This window comes from Embiotoca jacksoni, unplaced genomic scaffold (assembly GCF_022577435.1).
Source record: "Embiotoca jacksoni isolate LCO1_2020_lvr unplaced genomic scaffold, fEmbJac1.0.p SCAF_47, whole genome shotgun sequence".
NCBI lineage: Eukaryota > Metazoa > Chordata > Actinopteri > Embiotocidae > Embiotoca > Embiotoca jacksoni.
The window spans coordinates 1,236,936-1,264,420 of record NW_027185400.1 but is presented as its reverse complement, the minus strand read 5'-3'; the positions used below and the strand labels follow the sequence as shown (position 1 = coordinate 1,264,420).

General features: G+C 43.5%; 2 protein-coding genes across 4 annotated transcripts in view; one reads left to right on the top strand and one right to left on the bottom strand.

Annotated features, from left to right (window-relative positions):
• Positions 1-23,538, bottom strand: part of arap2 (ArfGAP with RhoGAP domain, ankyrin repeat and PH domain 2) — a 120,409-nt gene extending 96,871 nt beyond the window's left edge. Inside the window, exons 1-9 of one of the 3 annotated variants that reach the window (XM_069169958.1) lie at positions 23,476-23,538; positions 13,637-13,951; positions 11,730-11,962; positions 8,075-8,952; positions 7,587-7,669; positions 4,060-4,136; positions 3,682-3,746; positions 2,314-2,658; positions 1,415-1,484 (exon numbers count right to left, since the gene is read on the bottom strand). In XM_069169958.1, coding sequence (XP_069026059.1) covers positions 1,415-1,484; positions 2,314-2,658; positions 3,682-3,746; positions 4,060-4,136; positions 7,587-7,669; positions 8,075-8,886 — 1,452 coding nt within the window. In that variant the 5' untranslated portion in view covers positions 8,887-8,952; positions 11,730-11,962; positions 13,637-13,951; positions 23,476-23,538. Of the gene's footprint in view, positions 1-1,414; positions 1,485-2,313; positions 2,659-3,681; positions 3,747-4,059; positions 4,137-7,586; positions 7,670-8,074; positions 8,953-11,729; positions 12,157-13,636; positions 13,988-23,475 lie in introns of those variants that run through there. The other 2 variants (XM_069169957.1, XM_069169959.1) reach the window with 2 other exon arrangements.
• On the top strand, positions 14,238-24,855 carry dthd1 (death domain containing 1). Its single transcript, XM_069169960.1, has 10 exons — positions 14,238-14,631; positions 15,008-15,509; positions 16,211-16,544; positions 17,592-17,771; positions 18,307-18,569; positions 18,701-18,856; positions 21,339-21,646; positions 22,379-22,632; positions 22,719-22,776; positions 23,517-24,855. Exons 1-10 carry the CDS (start codon positions 14,238-14,240, stop codon positions 23,840-23,842), a joined length of 2,775 nt encoding a protein of 924 aa, XP_069026061.1. The 3' UTR covers positions 23,843-24,855.
• Positions 24,856-27,485: the final 2,630 nt, after the last annotated feature.

Sequence of the window (27,485 nt, the reverse complement as noted above, 5' to 3'; positions counted from 1 at the left end):
ACGCATCCCACGGTCATTAGTGAGAACATAAAGGTAAAGCACGTTCTGTCAGACAGACTTGAGACTCACTCGCGAACACAGAAAGCATAAAAAATGATTTTAAAGGACAATGTGAGTGCTTGCTACTTTCCTCATTTACTGGTCGTGTGAGCATTATCAGATGCATGTAGCGCAGTTGGAGATTTCTTCATGTATTCGCCGTCTACTCCGGGATCTCTTGGGTTTATATTTGTATTATTTGAAATGTTTTCTTCTTGTTGCATGATAACGGCATTTAATGGCAGATTGCTTGAGAAGTAGATTATTCAAAAATCCAAATGTGTCCACAGCATCAACACATGAAGGAACGGTCTTGACTTGTTTTGCTGTTATTTCAGTCTCGGCCACCAGTCTTACCTATTAAAATCTTTGGTTCCCACTTAACTCAAGTTTATCTTACTGAACTCAAGTTTACTTTACTTAACTTGGCTTTACCTTAGTTACTGAGCTCAAGTTTATCCCACCTACTTCATTCATATTTATCTTACATTAATCAAGTTTACCTGACTCACATTTTACTAACTTACATAACTCAGGCTTACCTTCAGTACTTTACTCCAGTTTTAATTACTCTCTACTGTGATGTACTGCTGTGTTGAAATTCAACGCTATTCAATTGTTTTTGTAGTTTTAAGGATCCAGTTTACTTTTCAAGTGGCTTATACAACTCATACCTCCATGCAAATTTGCAGTGAGGCCCGACGCATTACAAGAAAAATGTAACCCAAGAAAAACCCAACGCTGTCCAGACTAAACAGGGGGAGGCTAATCCGCCATCTTGCCGGCATCTGTGTCTGCATCCTGTGCGGTTTCGTTTCTAGCTCCCACACTCACATCCCACAGCTACCTATCGCTCTCTTCCTCTGATGATGAGGCAGGCGATGCTAAGCGAAATTTCAAACTCGGCTGTCAGACGGAGGGAGAATGGAGAAAGGTACAGAGACGGATAAATGCTGAGGGAGGCAAAACGAGACGAGAGTCTTCTCTCTGCCTTCCCTTTTTTTTTTTTTTTTTCTCCTCAGTTGTTCTTTGCCAGAGAACTGGTCCGGTGCCAACATCAATGTACTTTACTGTATGGCTGGCCCGTCATGCATGGTGTAATGTCGCTCTGTCCTTGCCCCCATTCTTTACTCTGCCGAGCTCATGATGACAGTGAGAAGGAGGAGAGAAAGAAAGGGGCGCTCGTGAACTTGTGAACTCGGCTCGGCTGCTCGTGGTGCAACATTTCTCTAACAGACTTGTGATTGCGGAGGCGGGAGGGTGTGTCGGCGGGAAACCCGAGGATGGAAGGGAAGTTTGGACGTGTGCATGCCTGTCGTTTTTTGGGCTTCAGCAGCCATTAGTGTGCGAGTGCGGGTGTCAGCCTCACACCTACCTTGTCACTGCTGTAGTAGGCCAGACTCTTGCCGTCAAATCTCACCCACCTCCTTTGAAAAACACAGTTTCTGCAAAGAAACATTGAAAACGGTGAGGCGAAAAATGGATTTATTACGCTGGCAGATGCAACCGAGCTAAGCCACCGTTACTGTCAGAAATACAAACAAAATCGCAAACTGTCAAGACACTGAGCCAGTAATCTGCTCTGCACAGGTACTCATATTTCATCAAGAGTGCCATTGATTCATTAATGGCCAGAGTCGTATCAACAGCTGTCAATTAGCATAATCAAAACAAATGGCTACTTCCAGTTTGAATATTCAGCAGCCGGAGGGCAGTTTGCCAAACCTATGCAAATCAGCTGGTGAAGGGGAATGTAAAAAGGAAGTAAATGATTGATAGCTGCTGCTTCGAGGCGCCGGTGGAACATGTAGCACCGAGAGATTCGAAAATGTAGTTTTGCCAGGAAAACCTGAACTAAGTAAAAGCAGTTAGGTTGTGCATCTCAATACTACAAGGTTATCTCCCGTCTTTCTTTCCTCTTCCTTTCAATAGCGCCATGCATTATGGAGAGATCTGCTTCGGGCTTCTGTGTCTAATACCATTTATCAGTTTTAAATCAGCATAAAAGATAGAAGACACGCAGGGAGGCAGAGGAGAGTAAAATTAAACTGCACAAAAAAAAGAAAAGACCAAAAAAAAACAAAATAAGACAGACAGCAGTGTCTGACTAAGTGTTGTGCTGAGTTTCCTCAGTTACTCTTTGGAGTTTTTAGAGGTGAAAGGTTGCAAACTAAACCAGCGCAAAAAAAAAACCCTTAGGGAGGAAATAAATATCTGTAGCGTTCCCTGAGCTGCAGGAAAACCTGCCGCGTACAACGAAGCAGCGTGACCTACCCTTGAGGTGACAGCTTGTCCAGCCAGCCCACTCGGAGCACCTGCCGTTTGGGGGCTCCGTAGAAGCACGCGTAGGGAGAAATATCGGGCAGTTCGTTTTTGGTGACGGCCCCCAGAGCGTCCGCGGGCTCCGAGTAGAGGTCACACTCCACCATGATCAACGACCCGTCTTCGGGGCCCGAGGCCGGCGCACCGGCAGCGGTGTCGGGGGTCGCGGAAAAACTCTGGTCCAAACAGCCGACACACTCGTCCACCGTCGAGTACTCGTCTCCTTCCAGGTGTGGGACGGTCGGAGCTGGTGGACACTCTTTTACCTTCGACTCTTTCGGTTTCGGTTTGTTTTTTCTGCAGGAGGACGGCAACATTACCAGTAAGGAAAAAAAAGTAAGTCGCGGAGAGAAATAACACTTTCGTAGAACCTGTAATTCGAACACTGACTCTGCCCCCGTGACCCACATCGTAAAGAGGATTTACTTATGAAGAAAGAAACGTTCCGATTAGCACAGCTTTTATGTAAAATACAATTTAATTAGCCTTATTTACGAGAGAATTTAGATCGCTTTTTTGTGGCCTTTTAGTTTTCTTGCCGGAAATTCGGTTAGAGGAATATATGAATTGAGGAAATGGTTTGCTTTGCTCAGCATGAAGACTGAAGCTATGAGCTCTGTCCAAGGTCAAGAAACTAGTGTCTGACATCCTAAAGGAGCTTCATAGATATTGAATGAAACAATGTTCAAATGAATTGACCTTTTATGTAAAATATGTAGCAAATACAACACAAACATCAAGAAGATTTACTGTCGCTGGCTTCTGTTCAGTTTGAAACAGTTAGTGACCTCCGGATGACAACCCAAGTCATTTTTCGGAGAGAGCCATGCAGTGTTTGCGCTCTGCTATCCTGGTTCCCGACAAATTCTCATCTCAGGTTGTCAGAAACTGTTGTTTTGTCTCAGTCCGCTGGCGTGCCATGATACGCACAAGGTGCCTTTTGGCACCAAAAAGCACGTAGTTATGTTTTGGAAAAGACTTTGGAAAAGGTTTGGTTGAAGTGTGACACGTTTGTTATTCTGTTAGGTTTCAAAAATGATTGTTTGGATTCGAATAATGTTATCCAAGTTTAGATTTGAATTCATTACAGGAGGAAATAATCGTGACGCGAACTGACTTTTTAGAGATGTGATCACAATTCTTTTCCATCCGCACATTTTCTGCAGCGACAACCACACACGTTTTCAGCCGTGTATCCCATAATGTATGCTGAGAAGTCCACAATAACTGAATCGGTGGTCACTAGTTTTCATTCTGAACATGTGAATTTCTATTCCCATATTCAGTGTGAGACAGCGGTCTTATATCGACATACTATACCTTTGTTTCTTCTGCTTTATCTTGTCCTTAAAACACTTCTGCAACCCTTCTTTAGCGCCTCGGTCCTACAGAGCACCGGGGAGATTAGCATCAGATGAAAAGAAAGTGTCCATCTTTCAGTCAGACACCGTTATCGTGTCGGGGCACTAAACTATGTTAACTTTAGTGGCGAGGTGACATTTCTATTAACCTCAGGGAGCAAACTGAAACAAGCACATTTTCCAGTCAGCTATGTGGTGACAACATTAACACTAAGAAGGGAAGTTGTGTGTGTGCAGGCTGAAATGCGGGAGATAGTGCTGAAGATCTGAGAAATGTCTGTTCCTCTTTGGTAAGCTGCTCCTCCCTGTCCACTAGTGGGAGTGTACGCTGTCTTACCAGAGCACTGTCAAGGGTGTTGTACAGCAATGTTTCTCTGTAGGGAGCGATGGCCGTCAAGGTTCCTTGAAGAGGAGCTACAAAACAAAAAAAAACAAAAAAGAGACAAACACAATAGCGCTTTTGTTAACGGGATTGTTCCAATCAAACTTCAAATTTACTCAGATGTTATATTTCCCTTTGATTAAACCGACTTATTGATCTGAATAAAAGGCGTCAACATTTGATCCAATGAACCGATTACATTTCGTTTTAGCGGCCATCTCTCTGCCTTCATTCACGTCCCAAATGGAGGATGATCCTCCTCAGTCTGTCTCAAATAGACAAGACCATTTCTGTGTCTGGACTGTGGTCCGGTGGTCGGTGGAAGAGAAAAGAAAATGAAGAAGCAGAGCAGAGAGAGAGAGAGAGAGAGAGACGGCTGGGCAGACTCTATTAGTGTGGAGACCCCGGGCCACCCTGCGTGGGCCGCGGCCTGTCACTGTGAAAAATGACACCGCCCTCTCCTGAGGATTGTGATGGCCAGAAGATGCCGCCACAGGGGCGAGACGCCCACGTAGACACCGGCGGAGGAGCAGCAGCAAGATACGAAGATCGAAACAACCCCTCAGAAGACACGAAGACGCCTGGAAGACGTAAAAGGACGGACAGACGAATAAGCAGACTCTCGCACGGATGCGAATGTACTACTTTTTAAAGCTTTACAGACGCGCGCGTCCAGGCGACGCAGGCCGTTACAGAGGAGCGGAGGACGGTGGGCTTTATGGAGGGGGGGCGGGGAGGGGGGGGGGGTTTACGCGATGATAGAATCCACTCCAACTCAGCCTCCCTCTCCGCGGACAGGCTCAGTGGGCAGACCATCAATCATCATCTATCAGCCGACCTTCAGGCCACTCATGACTCTCTCCGAGGGGCCGCCAGACGCCACCGTACTCAATTCCTGTCCGATTCCCTCCACCCTCCCCCCTTCCCCTTTTTGTTTTCTCCCGTCACTTCTTTATCTGCTCCTGACCGGTCTCTCCGTCAAGTCGCAGTCTGGGAAGCGACCTGGACGCGAAGCCGTCGGCTCAGAGTTCGCCAGGAGATTGATTTTGTTCCGATTGTAGCCTCGTGTCTTTTAAGTCGGGGGACTTGCAGGTCGGGTTGTTAATTTCGCTTGTTTGTGGCACTCTGGAGGAAACAAAACTGCCATGATGGGAATTCAAATTAGTGACCAAACTATTTCTTATTTGAGTCACTGCTTCCCTGAATTTAGCAGCGAGTAAATCGAGAAAAAAAAGAGACAATAGCTCTTTGGTTTTTTGGGGGGGGGGTTTCTTCAGGAGTGCTAGTGAGAATACTTTGAGTTTAGATTTGTGTTGTTGTTGTTGTTGTTTATCATAAAAATATCAAAACAATTATTTGACTATATATTAAGATAAAAAGTAACTAAAGCAACAGCCTCAACTATACTTTTGTGTTTAGTGCTAGCTAGTGCTAATAAGCAGAACTAAAAGAGAAAGTATGTAGGTAGGTAGGGTAGGTATATACTTTATTAATCCCCGAGGGGACATTTTTTTAGCAAACATTCAACTTATTATCAGATCTTCGCATGATTATATCTGCAATATATCAGCATATTCTGTTTGTCATTGTGAGTAGGTTTCTTTATGTCAGCAGATGTTTTGCTCAAAGCACCGCCGCACTCAGGTAACGCCTCATATCGGAATCACAGTCTCACCAGCATTTTAATAATTGATTAATCTATAATCTATAGAGCCTGCTTGTCTGTAAAAACAAGACATTTTCTATTTATACGGAGAAAAATTCTCACATTACAGAAACTGGAGTTTGAACAAGTCATATATTATTAAGGGCATATCTAAAGCAAAAATATGTTTCTGAATCATATGTTACATCTCACTTTGGGCCTTTAGTTGCACAGTTGACAGCAGGTATTCCTCCTTCCAAAAGATATTACTTTGCATTATATATGCTGTTGTTATTCAAGCATGTCAGATTTCCACAGAATGGCTCAATCAAACCTTGAAAAGAATTCAGGCGTACAAATTGAGATCCCTAAAATGTTTTTGGGGAATTTCCTCTCAAAGTCCTGGAGAAGGTGTTTATTGGGATTTCTCCAGTGATGTGTGTGTGTGTGTGTGTGTGTGTGTGTGTGTGTGTGTGTGTGTGTGTGTGTGTGTGTGTGTGTGTGTGTGTGTGTGTGTGTGTGTGTGTGTGTGCGCGCGCACCGAGGTGATAGCTGTCCGACAGCAAAGCAGTGTCACCAAAAATAAGCAATTTTGGGGTTTATTGTTGATAAAAAAAATAATTTCTTTAACTTGAGCCGTGTGTGTGTGGGATTCTTGTACTCGTGTCATTTTATCAAAAGACCAACACCTACAAATATTATTGGGCTATTAATACAATTGTCATTTTTATCATGTTATAATTATTGAAAAATCTGTACTGTCTGTTGTGCTCCAACAAATCTGCTGAAGAAGCACGAGACAGGAAACTGTTTTCTCAATAAGATTTGACTTGTAAAAACAAAAAGTGTCTTTGAGAGGAAGAGTGATTAAAATTCGGCCTCCAGTAGCAAGTTTCATTGAGACAACACCGCACGCTTTTTTGTACGTTCTGAATTTCATCTCTGGAATAAACTCTTCAAATATGCTCGGGTAAAATGGAAAGTCAAATAACGCCTTGCTAGACCTCGTTGTAAAGGGAGTTTTAGCCTTGCTTGTCGAGCTCCCCATTTCCCTGCACTGGGACTCCCTCTCCTTCCTCCGTCTCTGCCTGTTTTGCATCCATCTCCACCTCGTTCCCTCCAACCCACTTCACTGTCGCGCCTTTCTCTCTAGTCTCGGGTCCCCGTTCTTGTTCCGTACAGAGAAAAAGTTCAGAAAAACAAGGCTTATCAAGAGACTGCTGCAGTAAAAGTAAAAAAGAAAAAGGAGCGTGAGGGGAGATTAAGTGTGATGATGGACAGAAATCTGTTGACTCGCTGCAAGCGATAAAGTCACAACGTGGTCGAATTATGGTCCCAAAAAGACTTGACATGTTCACGGGTGTTTATCACGTATGCATACAGACTGTTGACACGGAAAAGGCATCATCTAATCCTAGGAGATCGCGTCTATCTCAGACGGCTGACGAACCCCAATAAATACAGCTGGGGAAGAATTCAAAAACATATTTGTACTACAAGTCTGTGTGTTGTTAGCAAAGTTAAACAACTTCTTAAAAAAAAAAAAAAAAACTTTGGAGAGCGGTGCGACAGGAATACTCACCGGGGTCTCGCTGAGGGACAAGATGCGAGAGAGCAGATTCCCTGTGAGATGAGCACTTGAAACAGGGGTGCCAGCGTTTCCCACGACACAAGCCTCCGACACAACCGCCAGTCCCCCCACCCACCACCCCCACCCACGCACTACCATCTACTCATCTCCCTCTCCCTACTTTCATCGGGGCAAAAACAACAGCACCGCCGAATGAAATATTCATGGCGGAGATGAAGCAGATGCAGCTGAAAGACTTGTGTGTACCTTTCTGTATGCCGTTTGCACCGGTGGGACCTTCGGAGCCGGTGAGGTGTTCAGGGCTGCTTGTTTGCACTGGTGGTGCACTCCTGAGGAGGAAGGGGGAGAGTAGGGGGTGTAGGGGGGAGGAGGAGGAGGAAGGGAGGGGGGGGGGTAAAAAAAAAAATCTGTGGATTAGAACCACTTTTTCAGCGCGTGGGAAATATAGGTAACCCTAAAGGCCTCTAGAATAGAGATGTGCAACTCTGAGTGTTTAACAGTTCAAATTGCAGAATTGAATGTAAAATTACAGGCTTCAAGTTCTGCGTGCGAATCTGAAAGTAAAGAGAGAAAAAAAATGAAGTTGCATATTCAATCATGCAGTGACAGCATGGTAATGTATTTACTATTCTTACTTGTTTTCAAACACTGCCAGTATAAACTTTTACAAAGTCAAATGTTCTGCTTAAAAGGAATAGCTCAACAATTTGGGCATTTTTTTATGACTACAGTACCTGTCCTGAAGCGCCACTATGGATTGAATCGGGATTTCAGGAACAGGCCGGTGCCTCAGTCGGTAGGAGCGAGTAAGCCGCGGGCCAACGGGACTCTTAAAACCCGGCTGTGCCTCATAAATGGAGTTTTCAACCATTTCACCAAGAAACTCCCCGAGGTCGTCAGTCAGGTGGGGGATGGAGTCGGTACCAGATATGAAAGGGTCTTCAGGGGAAATGTCCCAATCTGAGGGTATTTCAGACTCGCCGCCGCTGCTGCTGCTGCTGTTGTTGTTACTGCTGCTGAAGCTGAAGTGCACAGCAGGAGGCGTGCAGGTCTGCGCTGTCGCAGACGTCTGGATGTTCTGGGGGTTACGTGGGGCCGGTTGAGGCAGGTTGCTCTCCGGAAGGTGCTCAGCTTCTATTCCCAGTCCTGCTCCTGGAGGCAAAGTCTGACTCCCCTCCCAACCACACTCCCTCCTCTCCTTTGAGCGGTGATGGCACGACGTCGCCCTCTTTCTATCCTTCAGGAAGATGCGTCTCGGGTGTGGCACCGGCCCCCCGCGACCCCTCGTGCTCTCCGCACCTTCCTCTTCATCTTGATCTTCTTCGGCGCCCGGCTGCTTCACTCCCGGCGCTTCCAAACTCCGGAGGATGCGTCTGCGGTGGCCCGTCGGCAGCACCTGAAGCTCCAGGAGACGCTCATCCGTGAGGTCCTCGCAGTCTCCCAGAGTTCGATAGCCTCCCCGCTGGAAGCAAGAGACGTACCGGGACAGGCGGAGGGTGGACAGCCACTCCGCTACCTCTTGGCTGGGGTCCGGAGCCTCCGACATGGTGCTCTAATCACACAACTGCCACATTAGGAAGACTTTTAGAAGATGAAGTAGTCCCGCTTTTCACTGCAGGCACACAAAAAAAAAGAGATAAAAATAAGTGATGTGTGAAGCAAAACCCTGTAAAGGAGCCGTATGAGTTATCGTACAGAATTTAATCTTTTACCTGACATCCAAATGCCACTATTGAACCACACAAGATTTTTTTACTTTGACTTTTCCGCAAGCCAAAAATTACCCAAAGCAAATATTGATTCTGTCTGAGAAGGAAGTTCTGCAGGTTGAAATTTAAGGGTTGAACTTCACCTGTAAATTGAATCGGTTTGATGGCATCAATCGACTCCGGCTTCAGAAACATGATTTAATTTCAGGACCGATTTTGGGGAATGCTATTATTCACTTTCTTGCCGGAGTGAACCACTTTCGTGTCTGCATTGTAAAAATGAAGCTGTAGGAGATGAATCTCCCAGCTTAGCAAAAACTAGGAGGAGAGTGCTGTAAAACAGGCAGAACTCAACCTCCGTAGCTCACTTTAACTAGAGATCCACCAACGTTCTGGGCAGATATCGGCCTGTCAAAATATCGCAAAAAAGATGCATGATGTAAATTAGGATTTGTCGTTTTCTGTTTTTTAACAGTTATTTATAATTATTGACTTCACAGTGAAGTTTACTATTTTAGTGCTCTAAACTCTAAAGCATCTTTGTCATTAGAATCAAAAGCGGTTGATAACCGCATTTGACGGATCATTTCAAAAGTTTTTATACATAGATATAAATTATTGAATATTTATAAAAGGAAAATCGTCCGATATATTGATATCAGATATTTTTATTCCCTGACATCAGCACCGACCCCAAACATCCAGCATTGGCCAAGTTCTAACTTCAACACATCTCATCACACACCTTCACTTTGCAAAACTTCTGTGAAACAGCAGGAAACAGCAATAGTTATGAGGAAATAGCATGACACAGTTTGGCCTCATTTTTGGGACCTTACAGTATTTTTTAAATATATAAATATAAATATATATATATTTCTTCTGGAAGACCAGCTGACAAACCTTTTCTTTTTGCAGCAGCAGCAGCACTTACCACCGGGGAGTTTAAACATCCAAGCTTTACATCGCAGCTTACTGCCGAGCAACACATCATAACCTCCTCACTTCCTTATGCTTCTACACCAGCATATCTTCAAGCATTTATGAGCTGTGGGCCTCAACTGCTTTTCTCATTCTCTTTTACACACACACACACACACACACACACACACACACACACACACACTTGAAACTCACAGGAAGGTACATAAACATCCACTTCTTGTCCACTTCTCTGTTTAGCAGCAAACTGGCAGCACGTATGGGACCTGAAGTGTTACTTCTGCTTTCAAGTAAACGCAATCTTTTGGCATGTGTTCCTACACAAATATATAGTTCACAGAATTAACCAGAATAGAAACCCGCTTGTAGCCCGGATTTTTTTATGAGCCCGACGGAACGTATATGATATGTCTTCCTCTCTGATACTTATTTGCATCCATTTTTTTTTTTATTTATTTCATAACAGACTTTCTCTTTTTTTTATTAACTTGCCAACACATCACACCTAAGCCACCACACTGCTTTTGCATTCTTGGCAACACAGGACAAAATTACCCCCCACCCCCTCCTCCTCCTCCTCTTCCTCCTCTTCCTCCTTCCTGTACCACACATGACTCTATTAAGTCGTCATCATAGAAAAAGTCTATCAGGCCTATCAGAGCAGCCCCAGCTGAGGTTTGCAGTTTTAACAGGCAGGGACCTGTATTGGCTCCGGGCCAGCGCAGGCACACGCCAAAGCTTGCCAGCCACATTTGACCTGGCCTGCTGCACATCTCTGACTCTCAACACACCCACACACACCCACACACACACCCACACACACACACACACACACACACACACAAACTGCACACTTTAAAGCACACGGCAAACATTATTAAAGGCTGTATATAGGAGTTTTGATCCACAGCTTCTGCCTGGTGTGGAAACCCACAGAGTGTGCAGATCAATAGCGGATAGCAAAAGGAGAACTTCAATAGATAAACAGCTTGCACATGCTACAACGGGCATGGGGACATATGAAACTGTGTGTGCGTGTGTGTGTGTGTGGGGGGGGGGGGGGGGTGGGTGTGTCGCTACCTTCTTCCAGCACTGCAAAGGATGGTTGTAAAGGAGAGGCAGTGAGTCAGAACATGCCCGCCCAACACAAACCTACCTCATACTTCTGAACATGCCTCAGCTTTGAACAAAGTCCACATTATTTGCCCTTCCTGGTTTGAAGAAGAAAACAACATGTATTTATTTTTGACAATTTGTATTGTAACTCTTGTCAACTTTAGGCGGTCTTTTGACGATTCGGGAACATATTTGCAGAAGAAAGTCATTTCAAAGCGTTTGCTGAAGTACTCGTTTGGTGTAACGCGTCCTCAGTTGCACGAGCAGGACTCTTGTTTTCATTGACAGGAGCAACACAAGCACGTGAGACAGATATGCTCATTTCCACTTTGAGGAAAGGTCCAACACCGGGACCGACATCATGGTCCAACACCGGGACCGACATCATGGTCCAACACCGGGACAGACATCATGTTCGGCACTGGTGTGCCACAGTTGCACTTAATTACCGGCACGTGATATAAATCGCTACAAGCACGTTCAGCTCTGACAAACAGCTTATTTACCTTTGTTTATTTCAGTCTCGCGCCCACTTTAGTTGCCACACAGGCGCCACACTTGTTGTTGACGTGTCCAGGGGTGTGTGGAGGGAGGGGGGGGGGGGGTGTTTGTAAAAGCTTACCTGCAGGTCAGAGAGTGTCGGGAACCTCAGGTATGATCCGCGCACCTTCGCGCGCTCGCCGTGACCACTCACTTGTCTGTTCCCTTCGCGCCGCGTTGACTTTCTGTTCGCCGCCTTTCAACGCGCTCGGCTGTCTCCGTCGTTGAGCCGAAGTCCACGCCCCCTTCCACGAGCTGACGGGCAGCGGTCCGTCACCTTCCCCTCCATCCGCTGCGCCCGTGAAGGCTGCGAGGCTGAACCCGGACAGACAGACTGACTGACTGACTGACTGACAGTGTGCTGACGGGGAAGTCACTCTGAGCTGAGACAATATGAACGAAGTGTGCGTGCATGTGGCTGAGCTGCAGAGTGGAGGAGGCAGTTTGGGATGTTTTGCTGGGAACACTCAACGTGTCCCAGCTTGATCCTGCAGCCCCGGGACACACATCCAATGCACGCAGGAATGCAGCTGGCGCAGCAGTTTGAAAAAACACTTTTGTAGTATTATTCATTTTCAAGATTAGTTTTCACTAAACATACAAAGCATATTGTTTTATGACAGGTGATATACTATAGAACAACAACAAATACTGCCTATAACAATAATAGTATTGATACTTCTAATCCTAACACAACTCCTCTTAATACTATCACAATTTATAATAATAATTATAAGAATAATATTATATTATTACTGTTATAATTATATAATATCATTGTTAACTTTGTTGTCATAAATATTTACATGTTTTTTTTCTGTTTTTAATAAGACTATTTAAAATAGCAGGTTTCTTAATATAGGAACTCGAATCATGATTGTAATAATTATATAATATTGTTGCTGATTTCAGTCGATTATTTGTTAATATTTCAAAAATATTTGAAATATATATATATACGTATATATATATATATATAGGTTAAATAAGACAATATCTTCAGGACAATACATCCGATAGCCTAAATCAAAATGTTTTTACAGCAGTTCTACCCTGCTATCAATACTATAAAAACTTCATTCGACTTTTTTTTCAACATTTTTAAAAATGTATTTCCCCACTGTGTACTTCTTGCCTAACAGATGGACATTGTTAGTGTTTATATAGTTCTTTAATACAATTTTTTTTTTAAAAACATAATTGGAGATAGTGAGCAGAATCAGCCACATGATGGAGACAAAGTGCTGCAGAACTGTGACTCTACTCACAAAGATAGGAAAAGCACTGGTTTAAATAATAAAATGATGGATGGCTGACTTCCATGAAGCTGCTGGGGGGAGGGGGGGAGTGCTGTTGTGCAAGCTGACTCACTGACACACTGTCATGACTTCCTGGGAACACCCGAGTGGAACAGCATTAACGGGACACTTTTTACCTGCATTACTTCCATTATTCAACAAGTACATCTACAAACACTGCACCGAAGTATTTTGAGGTTCTTATAGTCACTTTAAATGTTCTACTCCTTCACATCTCAGAGGGAAACTTCTGACTTCATAAAACTAAATAAAACTTTGTCAGCGCCAACCATTACTTTTCAGATTAATACGGAACATTGAAATTATTTGATTAGTTTATGAAATGCAATGCAGTGTGTAAAGCACTTAAAATGGACTATTAATCAACAAATTACTGCATTATTCAATAGTATACAATAATACAACAGGTATTAATAAGACAGCACCATGAGAGGATTTTTTTTTTTCCTGCATAATAATGTAGTTATGTAGCATTTTCTTCTTTTTTTTTAAAATTGTACATTTTTAGACTTTAGTATTTCTACTTTTAGTTCTGGACGCTTCGTTCACCACAGATGTGTGAGGACTTTCACACAAATATCACAGGAAACCCACAAACCTGCTCCACACAACCCATGTTGGTGTTGTTGCACGCTCTGTTTCAATAAAATGTGTCAAAGTTTATATTTACCTCAACATGCACATGCCCAGTGTTTCGAGAATAAAAATACCATGCAATCTTCATCATTGAATGACTCCAAGCTGTATTTTTTTTTTTTTTTTTTTTTTTTTTTTTTTATGATGATTTACAGGCTTGTAAAGTTGAAGAGCTGACATCTTTTACCGTCTGGACATAGAAGCAGTAAAATGAGTGACAGAAGAAAAGAAGATGTCCGTAGGGCAGCGCTTCCTCTTCCTGTGAATCTTCTGCTCAGTGGCTCCTCTTTTGTTCCGCTCTGCCACGCCCCCAGAGGTCGCCTTGGCAACATGTTTTACTGCTGGCAGCCTTATAAATACAGCATTGGCTCTTGTAAACTTGGATAGCAGTACACAGAAACAGTCAATGCCAAGGACACAGTGAACTAGGGGTGGCTTCGGCTTCAAATCTAAAAGGAGGTACACAGGGAATGCAATGTTTTTGTTTTTTTTATCGACGTTTGATATCATTCACCAAAATTTTGTGAAAGGAACAAATTGCTTTTGCTATGTGCAAGATGGACTGAAAGAGGGCCAGAAAACAGGACCGATTAGATTCTTCTGAATCTCATCTTTCATGCATTTTTCAGCTCAGCATGGATACGAATGTGCATCCGAAGAAACAGAAGGATGAAATAAAGCCTCCTTGGAGTGAGGACAGTCTCCTCATTACGTTGACTGAAACTGTTCAGGAGCTCGAAGGTGTCAAATGCTGCAGAGATCATCATCGTGAAAGAGAGGCTGGGAGGAGTGAAGGAACGATGTTCAGTCCAGCAGAAGAGGAGGAGGAGGATGAAAGAAGAGGAAGGAGAGTCGATGAAGAGCAGGAGGAGAAAGAGTGCAAGCAGAAAGCTCTGGAAGTGCTGAGGGAGCTGAGTGTTTTTCATTCATGCAGACTTGCAGCTTGGAGAGAAGCCCTCAGAAAATGTGCCTTCATGCTCAACAAGTCTCCACCAGAGGGCAGTGATCAGCAGCATCCATCCACAACAGGCATGTGGGTTTATCTGAGTGGTGCATGTGATCCTCAGAACCTAAAAAAAAGAAAAATTAACAGGAAAGGCGAAATGTGTTGGGTTTTTTTAAATGCAGGTGAAACAGTTAAAGTTAAACAGTTAAGGTATTAATGTATGCACTATTTAATAGTTATTAAATCAGTTCACTTTAAGAAATAAAGGCATGTCAAGTGTTTATGGAAGTTTGAAGAATAAAAAATAGTTGACATTTGAGCATAAAAAAAAATGACTCTCCTAAAAGCAGCTGACGAGTGAGGTCAAATAAAACTGCTTCAGGGAAAGAAAAGCTGCTTGTCACATACAATTTGTAGTTTTATTGTTGTAAAATGTTCTAAATGTCTGTTTTGTTTCAGATGTTACAGGATGTAAAGTTCGGCCCTGTTCAGACTCCTTCAGTGACACTTTTCTGAGCGTTGGAGACGACATAGAGAACATCCTGGAAAAACTGAGCACAATCTTGGCCAAGCTGGACGCGGAAGATCTCCAATTATCTTATTATTATGAGGCTCCAACTGTGGGCGCAGCATTTCAGGAACCAAGAGAGACCTCGGTGCAACCTGAAGACGTGAACAACCACCTGAACTCCCACGCTGGACTCGAGTCTGACTCTGGGTACAAAGAGGAGGTTGAGGACGGAGCTGATCGAAGACGTAGAGAACAAACACCAGACGCCAAGTTCAACACTTCTGATCGCAAAAATGTGGAAGAGACTGGAGAAGAATCACAAGCCAAAGGTCAAGTGAGTGAGAAACTCATTCACTGTCCGACTGATTTAATGGAGGAGACAGAAAGGGACCAGGAGAGGACACATGACAAGGGCAAAGAGGAGATAAAGAGTGAATGGATTACAGTTGGGTACGTCATCCTTTCGTAACACACAATGTCTCCTTTTGTTTCCCTTTAAGTAGCTCTGAGGTAGTTAAAATCTTTGTCCTAATTCACAGTCTGCCAGTATTTTACATTCTCTATCCGCTTTCTCTGTTTTTGTTGAAGATTCATAAAGTTTACAATCAGTGAACTGATCTTTATGTATTCATAGCTACTCAAGCATTATATTCATAAACATTTTCTGCACAGGATGAGAAAGATCATTATTTTCCACTTCAATTAACCACGGATAAAGTTAGCTCATACTTTCTACGACTTGCTGACCACCTAAAAACTCCACACTTGTTCGGCATCTTGACCTCCACACAGCCGCCCATTTCATCCAGTTCACCGTCCGGTCAACGCCTGCGTTTGTGCAAAAAGCTAAGCAAATCATGAAAATTCAGATCAGAGGGAGAGGTTTAAGTCTGCGAAGAGCTGATATGGAAATGTGCGCGCTCCAGCATTTCAGGAAGTCTTACAATAGCTGCTTTGCTGCTCGAAATGTGTTGAAGATGATAATATTTAAAAAGAAAAAATGTGACTATTCATATTAAGTGCAAAGATAAACATGCATAATTGATGCAGGAAGCTTTATTTAGAAAAAGAGTTGTGGTCTCCATTCTCTCTTATTTCCTGCTGAAACTTTCAAATTTTGCACACACGCGTGTTTTTGAAATGACGTTTAGGCTGACAGGTCAGCTGCAGGAGGACCGCCACGCCGATGTACCGGACGCATGTTTTATCAGAGCACCCGCGGGTGCAGCCGACGGCCTGAGGTGTGAGGTGGCCGACGACCTGAGCTGCCTGATGGTCACCGGCTCGGAGGAGCTGGTCAGCAGAGTGATCCGGGTCAAAGTTCAAGACGGGACCACCTTTCACTTCCCCGTAACTGTGGTTGTGCCTTTCCGTGCGCGGCATCGCGGCAGCTACAGGGATGTCGCTGTGAAGGTAGTTGATGGGAAGAGGAGGGCGAGCTACATCACTCCTGTAACAACAGAGGGCGTGTACGGAGGGCAGAAGGTAAGGTGTTCTCTTACTTTGAAATAATCTCTAACTTTCCATAATGTCTATCATTAATTTATTTCACTCATTATATTTGTAGTTTAATTTGTGTTGAAATTCTTCTGATACATCATTTAATATCCAGTACAGATCTGGCCACAGAGGAGCTCTTTTAAAAATTCTATTATTCATAAAATGGGCTTTGAATGTGTGTTTGTATGCCTCCAATGAAGGCAGCTTTTTCCAAATAAAGATCTTCTATTTTCTTCTAATTTTCTCCGAGCTCAAGGGTGAAAATGAAGTTTCAGTTCAGAGATGCTGGAAACTGACAATTATAGATTTTGTTGGGTCTGCAAGCCGATTGAAAGAGGGAGCATTTTAGAGAGAAAGACTGTGATTTCATGATGAATGTCTTTAAAAGATGTAGAGGTTGAATTTGTCTAAAAGGTTATTAATGAGTTATTTTGTCATTCAGCCATGTTCCATGACATTTGTACTGTATGTATATACTTTGTACTTTCTAAATAGTAATATCATCTACATTGTTGAAATAAATTCTGAAGAAAGTATATTGGTAGGTAATTGTATCGTCTGCATAGAAGTGTTTTCATGGGCAGAATGAAAACAGAAAAGGTTCTAACATAGAGCCTTGTGGTACACCTTTTGTGAGTTCGCTATGATGTTGTCAGTGAATATATTACGGGTACGTTTCAATATCAACGTATTTGCAACCAGCTAAATATGTTAATTCATGTAATTTCATCACAATGATAGAAAACATAACCTGGTCTCCGTTAAGTTTCCTACAAAACACATTAGCTGTTATATTTCAGTTTTATAAAGCGTAATCTGTTGGAGATGAGGTTATGAAAACAGCTGGCCAATGTTAAATCTTATTAATTGAAAAAAAAGAACACTATTAATACGAAAGAAGATCGCTGTAATTGTCCTTTATTTCGATCTAAGCCTGATTGAACATCAGGGTGAATATTGCTTTGTGTTAGAAACTGTTATATTTCTTAGTTTATAAATGTACAATTCACTCTTTGTTTCTGTCGTCTTCAGGGCTCATTTGCGGAGGTGAAGGTTTACTCTTTGGGTCTATTCGCAGTGGTTTCGTGTATAAAGAGAGAAAGTTACACAGTTCCCAGGAGGGGTTTGTCACTAAAACTCTCCATGGACCCTCGAATCTGTCTGAACTACCTGCCAGGATCCTTCACTGCACCTATAATGGCACAAAGCACGGTATGGAGATGACCATCTCTACCTATCTTTCTCCCACTTAGTTTGATGCAGCTGCAAGCGTAGGTTTACAAAGCTGAGGGCGGTTTGGGGTTGAGAGATGTGTAACACACCTTGAGATTGAGCATTTGAAATAGAACCTGATTAAAATATTGAAATAAAAAAAGAGATAAAAACACAGACATGGTCATGAAAATTGTTTGGAACAGACCAGCAAAGGATGGAGAAACAGACCGCTTCTGATTTACAGAGTTAAGTTTTTGCAGATGTCTTGCTGTGAGGTAAACAAATTAACAGCTACGGCCGATATTTGAATTTACTTCTGAGCCCAATCATTTGTGAACTAAATTCACCGCAGCAGTCTGTTGCTTGATCTTACGTAAAAACAAAAACAAAAAAACTCCCCCTCTGCACCGCCCTCTTTCATAAAAAACAAGAAGCTGTCGGCGAAACGAAAAACTATTTTCACATCACACAGCATCTCTGTCCAAACCGCTGCCTGAATCACGCAGAACAGACGTTTGCTCGTCCGCTTCAGATCCAACCGCTCGACGCCGTCCTTCTGGCCGCCGTCAAGTCCAGAAAGGACGTCTATCACTCGGTGGTGTCCACCAGCCCGCTGCTCGACCTCACCCACCCGACCTCGCAGCCCTTGAGGAGGCCGCTCACGGTCACGCTGCCGTGTCCCCCAAACCTGGAAAAAAAGAGGCGCACGAGGGGGGAACCCGAGAACCAAGACCTCCAAACAGGGCCCGTCAGCGCCTCTTCGGCTTGGGATCATTCAGTCACCAACAGAGTGAGGTGAGGTGGATCTATATATATATATATATATAATGATATATATCATTATCATTATAATATATATATAATGAATACAAAAATGGAACATTTCCTAAAAGAAGAGCTAGAGAGTTTCTTTTTGTCTGTGTCAGGATCCTGAGTGTCCCTGTGAAGTCCAAGGAGATGTCCAACGAGGCGCTGATTCTTCTGGGCTCGAGGGACAAACAGTGGAGCGTCCTGGACCAAGTGGCCGTCAGGAACCAGCAGAACGGACTGGTGTCCTTTGAGCTGACGGAGAACTGGGACAGGTTTGTAACGCCAGGTATTCTCTGTCTTTAACGTAACGACTGGTTGCAATTTTAAATAGTTGCAGAGAATTGTGAGCGAAGATGATAACGGATCAGAGGCGGACGTCCAAGGTGGGTTCAACATCTGAAGGTCTGAGTCGGACCCCGTTTGGACGTCCGCAGCCTTTCTGGCTGTCATCTAAACGTTAGCGAAGATGTTAAACGGACGTCTTTCGGACATGTCTGCTCTCAGTGGTTCTGTTTGAAATGTCCAACACAATGACGGGTTGTGAAAGGGAACGGGGGGGCCAAAATGAAATGCGCATGTCTGAAAAGATAAAGCGGGAAACAAAGGATTTTTCTTTTCTCAAAGTAAGACACTTCGAAGCCAGTTAGTAAATGTGTGTCAGACAGACAGTGGACAGACTGGTTTTGGAGCTTGGCTGGAGTGTGACAGGGTTTTTACTGCAGTCCTACAGCGACACACGAGCTCAGATATGCAGAACGTATTTAAGGCAAAAAAAAACACACAGTGCTTTGTAGACGATTGTTTGAAAGGCACATTCAGTTCTCAAGTGAACAAAGAGCCACTGGGGGGAGGTAAGAGCAAATGTAATACAGTTTTCCAGTCCTGTTCGAAGCCTTGCTGCAGCGTTCAGGTGATTTGCAGGCAGCAAAAAGAGACATGGGTCAAAATATTAAGACAGTTCGGTAGATTTGAAAGTATTTAAAAGTCTGTTTTTTTTGGTCAGAAAATCTCAGAACTGGAATAAAGCCAAGGCCGTTATGAATAATACACAGACATCATTAGCATATAATGCATTTTATGCTGCTGTTAAGATTCAAAATCTTGATTTCAAGTGTCTCCACAACAGCATGACTCAGCGGATTTGTTGCTGTGTCGTCCAACCCAAACAGATCACAGCGCAAACTGTGCCGCGAGGCAGAAACACCCACAGCGGGACGACGCACAGCGCGGACAAACCCAGGGTGAAACGTGTCGGCCGCGTCTCGTTCGTAGCGTCGACCGTGTCGGATCCAGCGCTGATTCGCCCAGTTTGTCCAACCAGCAGCAGAAAAATCGGAAAAACATATGTCATATTGTATTCAGCGTAGACTTAGAGTAGTCTTCTTCAAATGAGCTGCGATGTATAGTCTCAGACCACGTCTCCCTGGGCCTGCACCTTCCTGCTGAAGCTGACCAACCACTGCTGCTGATTCGAAGGGTTGTGTGTTTGCAGCTCTAATTACATGTAAAAATGGAAATGGAAATAAACGTAATCACAAACCGTTGCAGTGAAATATACGTAATTATATTACAGTAACTATTGAAAATGTTGGTGATTACAAAGAAGTTATATCCAAATATGTTTTTCAGTAAAAGGCATATATGTCAAATCTAACATTGAGCTAAAATGCGATTACATTTTCACCCGTATTTGTGATTGGTTCTCTTGTTTGAATTTGCCTCTCGTCCGCCAATTAAATCAAAGTACACTGCTGACCACACCAAGACATCCCAACTGTAACTCAAGTTGTATTAAATAACTTGAATAAAGATCATTAAAAAGTAATCAAATGTAATGAGTTATTATTATTTTTGATGAAATAATTAAAATAGTTTTCGAACATTTCGAACAAGCTAACTAGTAATCAGTAACCTGTTACATTTCAAAAGTAAAAGTTAATAATGACAATGATAAGAAGGAAATGAGTTCACCCACACTATGTAAAGTAAAAGTAAACTAAACTCCTGAAGTTAATGTGGCTCAATTAGCAACATGTTGCAAAATGCTTAAAAAAAATTGCAAAACAAATTTGATGTCCTCGCCTTGTTTAAACTGGAGACACAGAGAAGAAATGATCTCACCGCTGAAGGGACTGTTGTTCGTCCTCTGGGGGTTTTTTTTGGCTGTGGAGTTTCCTTTTCCTCTCATTGAGACATTCTCAGAGGCAACGGGATGAAAAAGAAAAGGAATTGCGCACCACGGCAACTAAACGGCAGGTTTACGGGGGGGGGGGGGGGGGTCAAAGCTTTTCTTCTTACATAAGAAGTTTAAGAAAGGCAGCATGGATAAAGGGGGAATGAATGCTTTACATTCCAGACTTTTCCATATCTATGTCATGAGAACACAGGAAACGTGTTGGAAACCACCAGAGAGGTAACTGAAAGGAGAAAATGAAAGCACCTCATTGCCTTTCTGTTCCAGTCACCTGCTTTAAAAAAATAAATTAAATCATAAGTATTAGATGTAGCTGTAATAAGGATGGATTCCTTTTATTTCCTTCCTGAGCTGTAATTCCTTCTTCTCTCTTATCTAAAATTGCTTAGTCTGGGGAATGATACATGGGCAGTAGGTTTTGTGAATTCCTAATTCTGTTTTAAGTATATTACTTTTGTATTCTGGCTTGCGATAACAGAGTCTTCGCCCCTGTTCAGCAATGATCTAATCTTTCCCCCGAGCTAAACTCCTTAAGTTTTCTGTGTGCGTCTCCCTCTCAGACTGCTCGTGGTTCGTCTGCTCTCCCCGCTGCAGCCCGGTCATCTCACCTCGCTGGCGGAGGAGCTGGAGGACTCGGTGTGCCGCCACACGGTCGCCGTCGTCCTCCAGCGCCGGCACGGCGAGCCTCACGGCGTCCTGGTGGCCGCCGTGCCCAGCAGAGACCTCGGCTGGGAGCTGAGCAGACTGCAGGCCGAAGGCAGCGGCGGCCTCGTGGAGACCTCCTCAGAGATCTCCATGCGTGAAGCAGATCAGCTTCTTCTACGTTTCACTGGCAACATCACCTCCACAGGCGGGGCGAGCACGAAAGGTAAAGGAAAAATGGCCACACGATGACACGAGGCTCTTCAGATTAAAAAATAAATAAACAAATTAACTGCATGAACAAAAAGTGACAAAATGTAAAAGAAAATGACTAATCGGAGGATCTCAACGTCTCTCTACACATTCCTCTTTAATGGCCTTTAAAACGTCAATTTCATGCCTTTTGAAGTACTGCCACGATCAAACATGTTCACTTTTCGGTCACTTTTTGTACATGTAACACTCTTCGTCATAGTTACGGTTTGAATTAAAGGCGACATGATCGCAATTTGGTCAGTTTTAGGCACCAAAACTACGCGTTTAAGTTTCAGGGGGAAAAAAAATCATGCTTTGGTTCAAATAAGTAACTTTACATAAATAAAGTTACGTTATTTAACGTAGGTTTCGTATGACACGGTATCCTCTAGTGGACTGATGGGTGTATTACAGCGCTGTGTGATTACTGTCATGTTTTCTCTGATGTTGTAATTCCCACTTGATGTTTGTTCAGACTATCGTACTTTCACTCTATTTTTTAATTTTTTATTGACACCGTGCAGAAAGGCTCTAATGTTATTTTACATTTTAAAATGAGAAAAGCAACCTTTTAAAAACACCTCATTTAAAATCATTTAAACTAAAACAAAAAACTAATTTTAGAAAATATGCTCAGCGATCACATAAGAAAAGAAATCAGCGTCATTTAAGTTCCTCAGTTGTCATATTTGGTGTTTTGCAGTCGGCGCTCAGGACGACGAAAACGAAGCCTTGCACGAGCGCCTCACCTTTCACGGTCAGCGCAAGAATCAGCTCCTGCTGCGTCTCACTGAGGTGGACCCCTTCGGAAACCACAGCTCTCCTCACTACAAGGGCACGCTCCTGTTTTATAAGGTCACCAGAGGTCAGCTGGAGTGGCGAGGGGACAAAGCCGTCCCGAAGGACACGAAGCTCCTGGGAAATCCCGTCTGTAAGCTGTCCCTGACTTTACCCAAGGTGCCGAAGCTTTTACAGAGAATTCAATATCATACGTGACACCACAAGAACTGCGCATCGTTACAGATTTACTCGTTTCATTTCAGAAAGTGAGGAACATTATTCGGCCCTTTACAGCCAGGGTGAAGTTATGCGAGGAGACAGGTGGGTGATGCGTCTCTCATCTATCATTAATTCATTCGGTTCTGTTGTCTGTCTCTTCCCGTCCTTCTTGCTGCATTCGACCTTGTCTCTCAAAATTACTGCAGTTTCCACTGAGACATCCTAAAAATCCAACTTTATTTGACTGTACTGACATCTTGGATGTTTTTCATAGTTGTATATTGAACCTCTGACGCCTATAGTTTCTGGTTACTTTGCACATTTTTCATACGAAGTAACCAGAAACTATAGCTGTCAGAGCTTTGGAACTTTTGGCTCCCCCTTCTGGCACCGAGTGTAATTACAGAAAACAGTGTAGTCATGTGCTCACAGGTTCCAATGCAGTCGACTCTGTTGCTGCTGTTCTGGCTGTAAATTGTTGATAAATTGTTTTGAGTGTCATATTCCCTGCAAAATGATTAACACTCTAGTGGACTTAAAGGTGTATTACATTGTTCTTGTGTATTTCATTTCTATGTAAAAGTTAACCACATATTCACCTCATCTGTCAATTACAAATTCTTCATAAAGCTTATTCAAGATCATAATTCAAAGTAAGCTGTAATTATACTTGAGTAAAAAATGTTTGAAACTTGTTTTTTTTGCTCCAGATACTTTAAAAAAAAAAAAACGAGTATTTTTAAACAATCTGTTGTTGAAGATATAAATGCATCATTTTTCAATGTAAAGGAAAATTCTTACCTGCAGCCTTCCTCTTCCTCCTCCTCCTCCTCCTCCTCCAGATCCCCTGGCAGACTCTCTTCTTCTCTGGCTGTCCGGGGAGCTGTCGGAGGAGGAACTCGCTCTGCTGGTTCTCTCCCTGCGTCTCTGTCGCAGCACCGCTCAGCTGGTGAAGCTCCGGGCCGGGCACAGCCTGTCCTCCCGGGCCTTCCACGTCCTGGCCGTGTGGAGGAGGGGGCAGCCCGCCGTCCCACACCAACCCAAGGCCTCGCAGCTCGCTCACTGCTTGGCCAAGAGCGGGCGGCCGGATCTGGCCAGGGAGCTGCTGCTGCGACAGGCTGCGGCCACCAGGCAAAGCTCGCTGAAAGAAGAGAGATCACAAAGTTGAATTCACGCTGGCTTTTTCACTGCTGCTTTAAATCAGGGGCCAAATGAGTTCACGGGTAGTGCTTTGTTTCATCCACTAGAGGTCAGCATTAGACCTCCAGATTCAGTGCTGTCTTCTGGTCTCAAGTGTTGGTCAGTGGTTCACAACATTTTTGCTTGTAATCCATTAAACTCAAAGTATACCCTCAACCCATCATCAATCAATCAAAGAGGTGGTTATGAGACTAATTTTTAAAGGTCTAAACGAGAAATATAAACTAGCCATAAGAACACAATAAAAAAATTGGAGGAAACATCTAGAATCTTTTTTTTATATATATATATTGTTCATAAAATATATTTTTTTCTGCTCACAGACTCCATATATTAATGTTGTGACCCCTTGGAGGGCCCAGAACCCCAGGTTGGCAACCAGTGATATCGGTAATGTTTCTGTTTGGCATTAAAGCAATGGAGTGAGACATTCAGACAATCAAAATAAAGTATTTAGGAAATATATACCTCAAATAATGGATTATGATGCAATAAAATCTCAACAACTCGACGAGAAACAAACACAGAGAATTAATTGCGACGACAATTTGACGCAGACTTAAATAATCGTAGTAATAATATATGTATATATTTTTAAAACCAAGTTAGTTATATTGTAGTTTTCTCTTGTGTGTTTAGTACTGTAAGTGTCGTCTCCAATTTGTCTTAAAGTCTGACAGAGCCTTCACTCTGTCACTTCATTTCGTAGTTTGTCTCCGCCGACAGGTGGGTGATTCAGCCGACCAGTCAGCCGTCTCTTCTCTCCGTGTAAACAAACACTGACACCGAGCTGTGACCTCTTTTCAGCTCCCTGACACCCAGTCATCTCTGAGACGTGACGGCGTACGTCGACGATAGCTGATTGCATAACGAACGTTCTCGTTTCTCAGCACAGCAGATATATTTCTGTCTTAGATACGGAGTTGGAACAAAAATCTTGGAAGATTTGTGTTTACTTTGAATATGTACTGTATGCCATTAAATAATGATGACATAAATAAAAAAATCCCGTCTGTGTGCAAATTCTTGAAATGATCCAGGGGGTTCGAGTGGCTGACAAAAACACCTGGTGATCCATTTAGTAGTTCCTCTGCTCTGTTATTTACCACCACATGAAGGTTTCTCAGTAATCGTGGAATCGACTGGTCACTAAATCTCAACCTTGAACAATATCGGTTCATAAAATGCCTTGGCAGGTGTGTGAAAACTTGAATTTCCTTCCCGCATGCAGTGAGCAACGGTCTCTTGGTAAACAAGCTTGAAGGATCGTGTCTTTGTCAGCCTTTCTGTTCAGGATGCTAAAGGTTTAAGCAGCTCTGCCCTCCCTCTGCTGATTGGGGGAAGTTTACAGAAGCTAATGTCACCACAGGTGATTACCAAACAAAATATTTCTTTAATAGCATTAAAGTAGCATTAAAAAAGAAAATATGAAGTGCTAAACACTTCCAATTCAGTCTCAAGACACTGAACATAATAAAGTCCTTAGAACAAAACTGTACGACATTACAGAGAGGAAAACAACAATTCAACAATTTCCAGTGAAAGCTGGTAGGAACAATTCCCTTTTAATAGAAATGAACCTTCTAAGGAACCAGGCTCCGAGGTGGGCGGCCATCCGAGAGCAGAGAGAGAAAAGAGCAGCATAGAGAGACAGCAAACTACAGACAGTGGGTAGGTTGGTGGGACCGGTAAATCAGAGACATGGAGAAAGCTTCGGTCGAGATACGGCAATGAAGTTAATGAGATGTCGATCTCTGAGGACACTACATCCGCACACCTCTCGCAGAAACCTGGCTGCACCACAGGCCTGTCAATCAAACAGAGTCGAGTTTTTGAGGTCTAATATCGAATTGACAATGGAATTATTTTCAGATGGACCTCCAGAAAACTAATCAAAAAAAGGAGTGACCAGGGAATTGCACCATAATGACTTGGAAAAAAAATTATCGACTCGTATTTCAGAAGAAAAGTAGAATGGGAGTCTGTGGAGCCAGAGTCTTTTTGGAGCCAGCCCCCTGGTGGCTGTCGGTGGTATTGCACGTTGAGGCACTAGCCTCACTTTTGAGACCCGGAGGGTACGCCCACTTTTATATACCATCTAAAGATTTTCCATTTTCCATCATCTAATATGATCAAAACTCTTTCATTAACTTGCTGATTCCAATGATAAGAATGAACTTAAACCACCAAGTTTTAAAGAAAATATGGATGATCGTTCTATCAAGGGCTCCGAAAATAGAAAAATATGAACATCCAGCTCCAAGACGATTACATCTGATGATCGTGTGATATGAAACAGCTGCTGGATGGACCTTGTGGTGAGATAGTTTTCTTAACAACTATATTCCGTTGCTTTTTATAGCGCTGTAACGAATCTGTTAATAACTAAGACGGCAGGCAGCAGCAGTGGCTCTCCGTCTTTTGAAAGACGTCCACGGGGGGGGGGGGGGGGTATTTCCGTTTCATCCGTCTTCAGAGCCTCATGCTCCAGCTGTGTGACATTCTGCAGGCCCTGAGCTGCAGCAGGGAGGTAATGATAGGTGCCATGTGTCCAGGTGGGGGGCAGTGGAGTCCCCGCGAAGACGGAGGGGGACCACCCGGCGCTGCAAATAGGAGGGGACGGTTAATGAAGTATGAAACGGTAACAGGTGGAGCTGATCAATTAAACAGGACGATTGCTCTCGCTCTTTCTCCGTCGCGCTCTGACAAAAAAAAAACAACCCAAAAAACACATCCTCCCCCTCATTAACCTTTTTCTCCTCTCTTTTACTTCCTGCCCTTTTCTATTGTTCCTCAACTCCTCACTTTTGCTCTCTCGGTTCCTTTTCAAACTCCTCGCGCTCCTTCCTCGGCTGTTATCTCGCCACTCTTCTTCCTTCTCTCCCTTTCGGTGTGATTCGAAAGGACACATGTGGCATCACTAGCAGGAGTTTGGCACTTCGACCGTGTGAGCCAGAGGGGGGCATCATTAGTCTGGCACAGGGCCATCAAACACACACACACACACACACACACACACACACACACACACACACACACACACCCATTGAGGGCCTCGCTAGAGGTAAATGTCACAGAGGGGGCTCCCACAGCGCCAAGAAATCGTTTCCTCTCTCATTTTATCTCTCTTCTCTCCCCCTCTACATTATTGAAAAGGCCACGCAGCAAGGCACTCTGGGAGGTTGCCCTGCCATCCAGTGGGGTGGGGAGTGGGTGGAGGGAGGGAGGGGGGATACAGAGGGCTGATGAGGTGATGAAGAATTCCCACGGAGTGCCAGCATAAAGAGATTCTGATTAAAAACCTCATCTGTTTCATCATTTCATTTCATCATCCTTCTCTTCGTTCGGAGCTCTCTGACTTTTTTTTTTTTTTTTACCAGGAATCCTCGCCGCCTTGATCAGTTGCCACTCTCACCCTTATTTATTAATTTTTGTAGCTGTCAAGGTAAAACAGCCTGTTTGTGAATGAACATCTGCACTGTCACAGCTCGTCCTGAGCGTTATCGGACCGTAGCGTTCACATCTGGAAGGAAACGCAGACTCACACAAAGAAATAGTTTGCCATCAAGTAGAGAAACTTGAAGGCTCTCAGGCTGGTTTGATCACACAGG

Bases quoted from the DNA above. Each gene is read 5' to 3' on its own strand.
- dthd1 (XM_069169960.1), top strand. From the start codon at position 14,238: ATGGATACGAATGTGCATCCGAAGAAACAGAAGGATGAAATAAAGCCT. The intron at 18,857-21,338 runs GTTTGTAACGCC...TCTCCCTCTCAG, and splicing joins CTGACGGAGAACTGGGACAG to ACTGCTCGTGGTTCGTCTGC. The intron at 21,647-22,378 runs GTAAAGGAAAAA...GGTGTTTTGCAG, and splicing joins AGGCGGGGCGAGCACGAAAG to TCGGCGCTCAGGACGACGAA.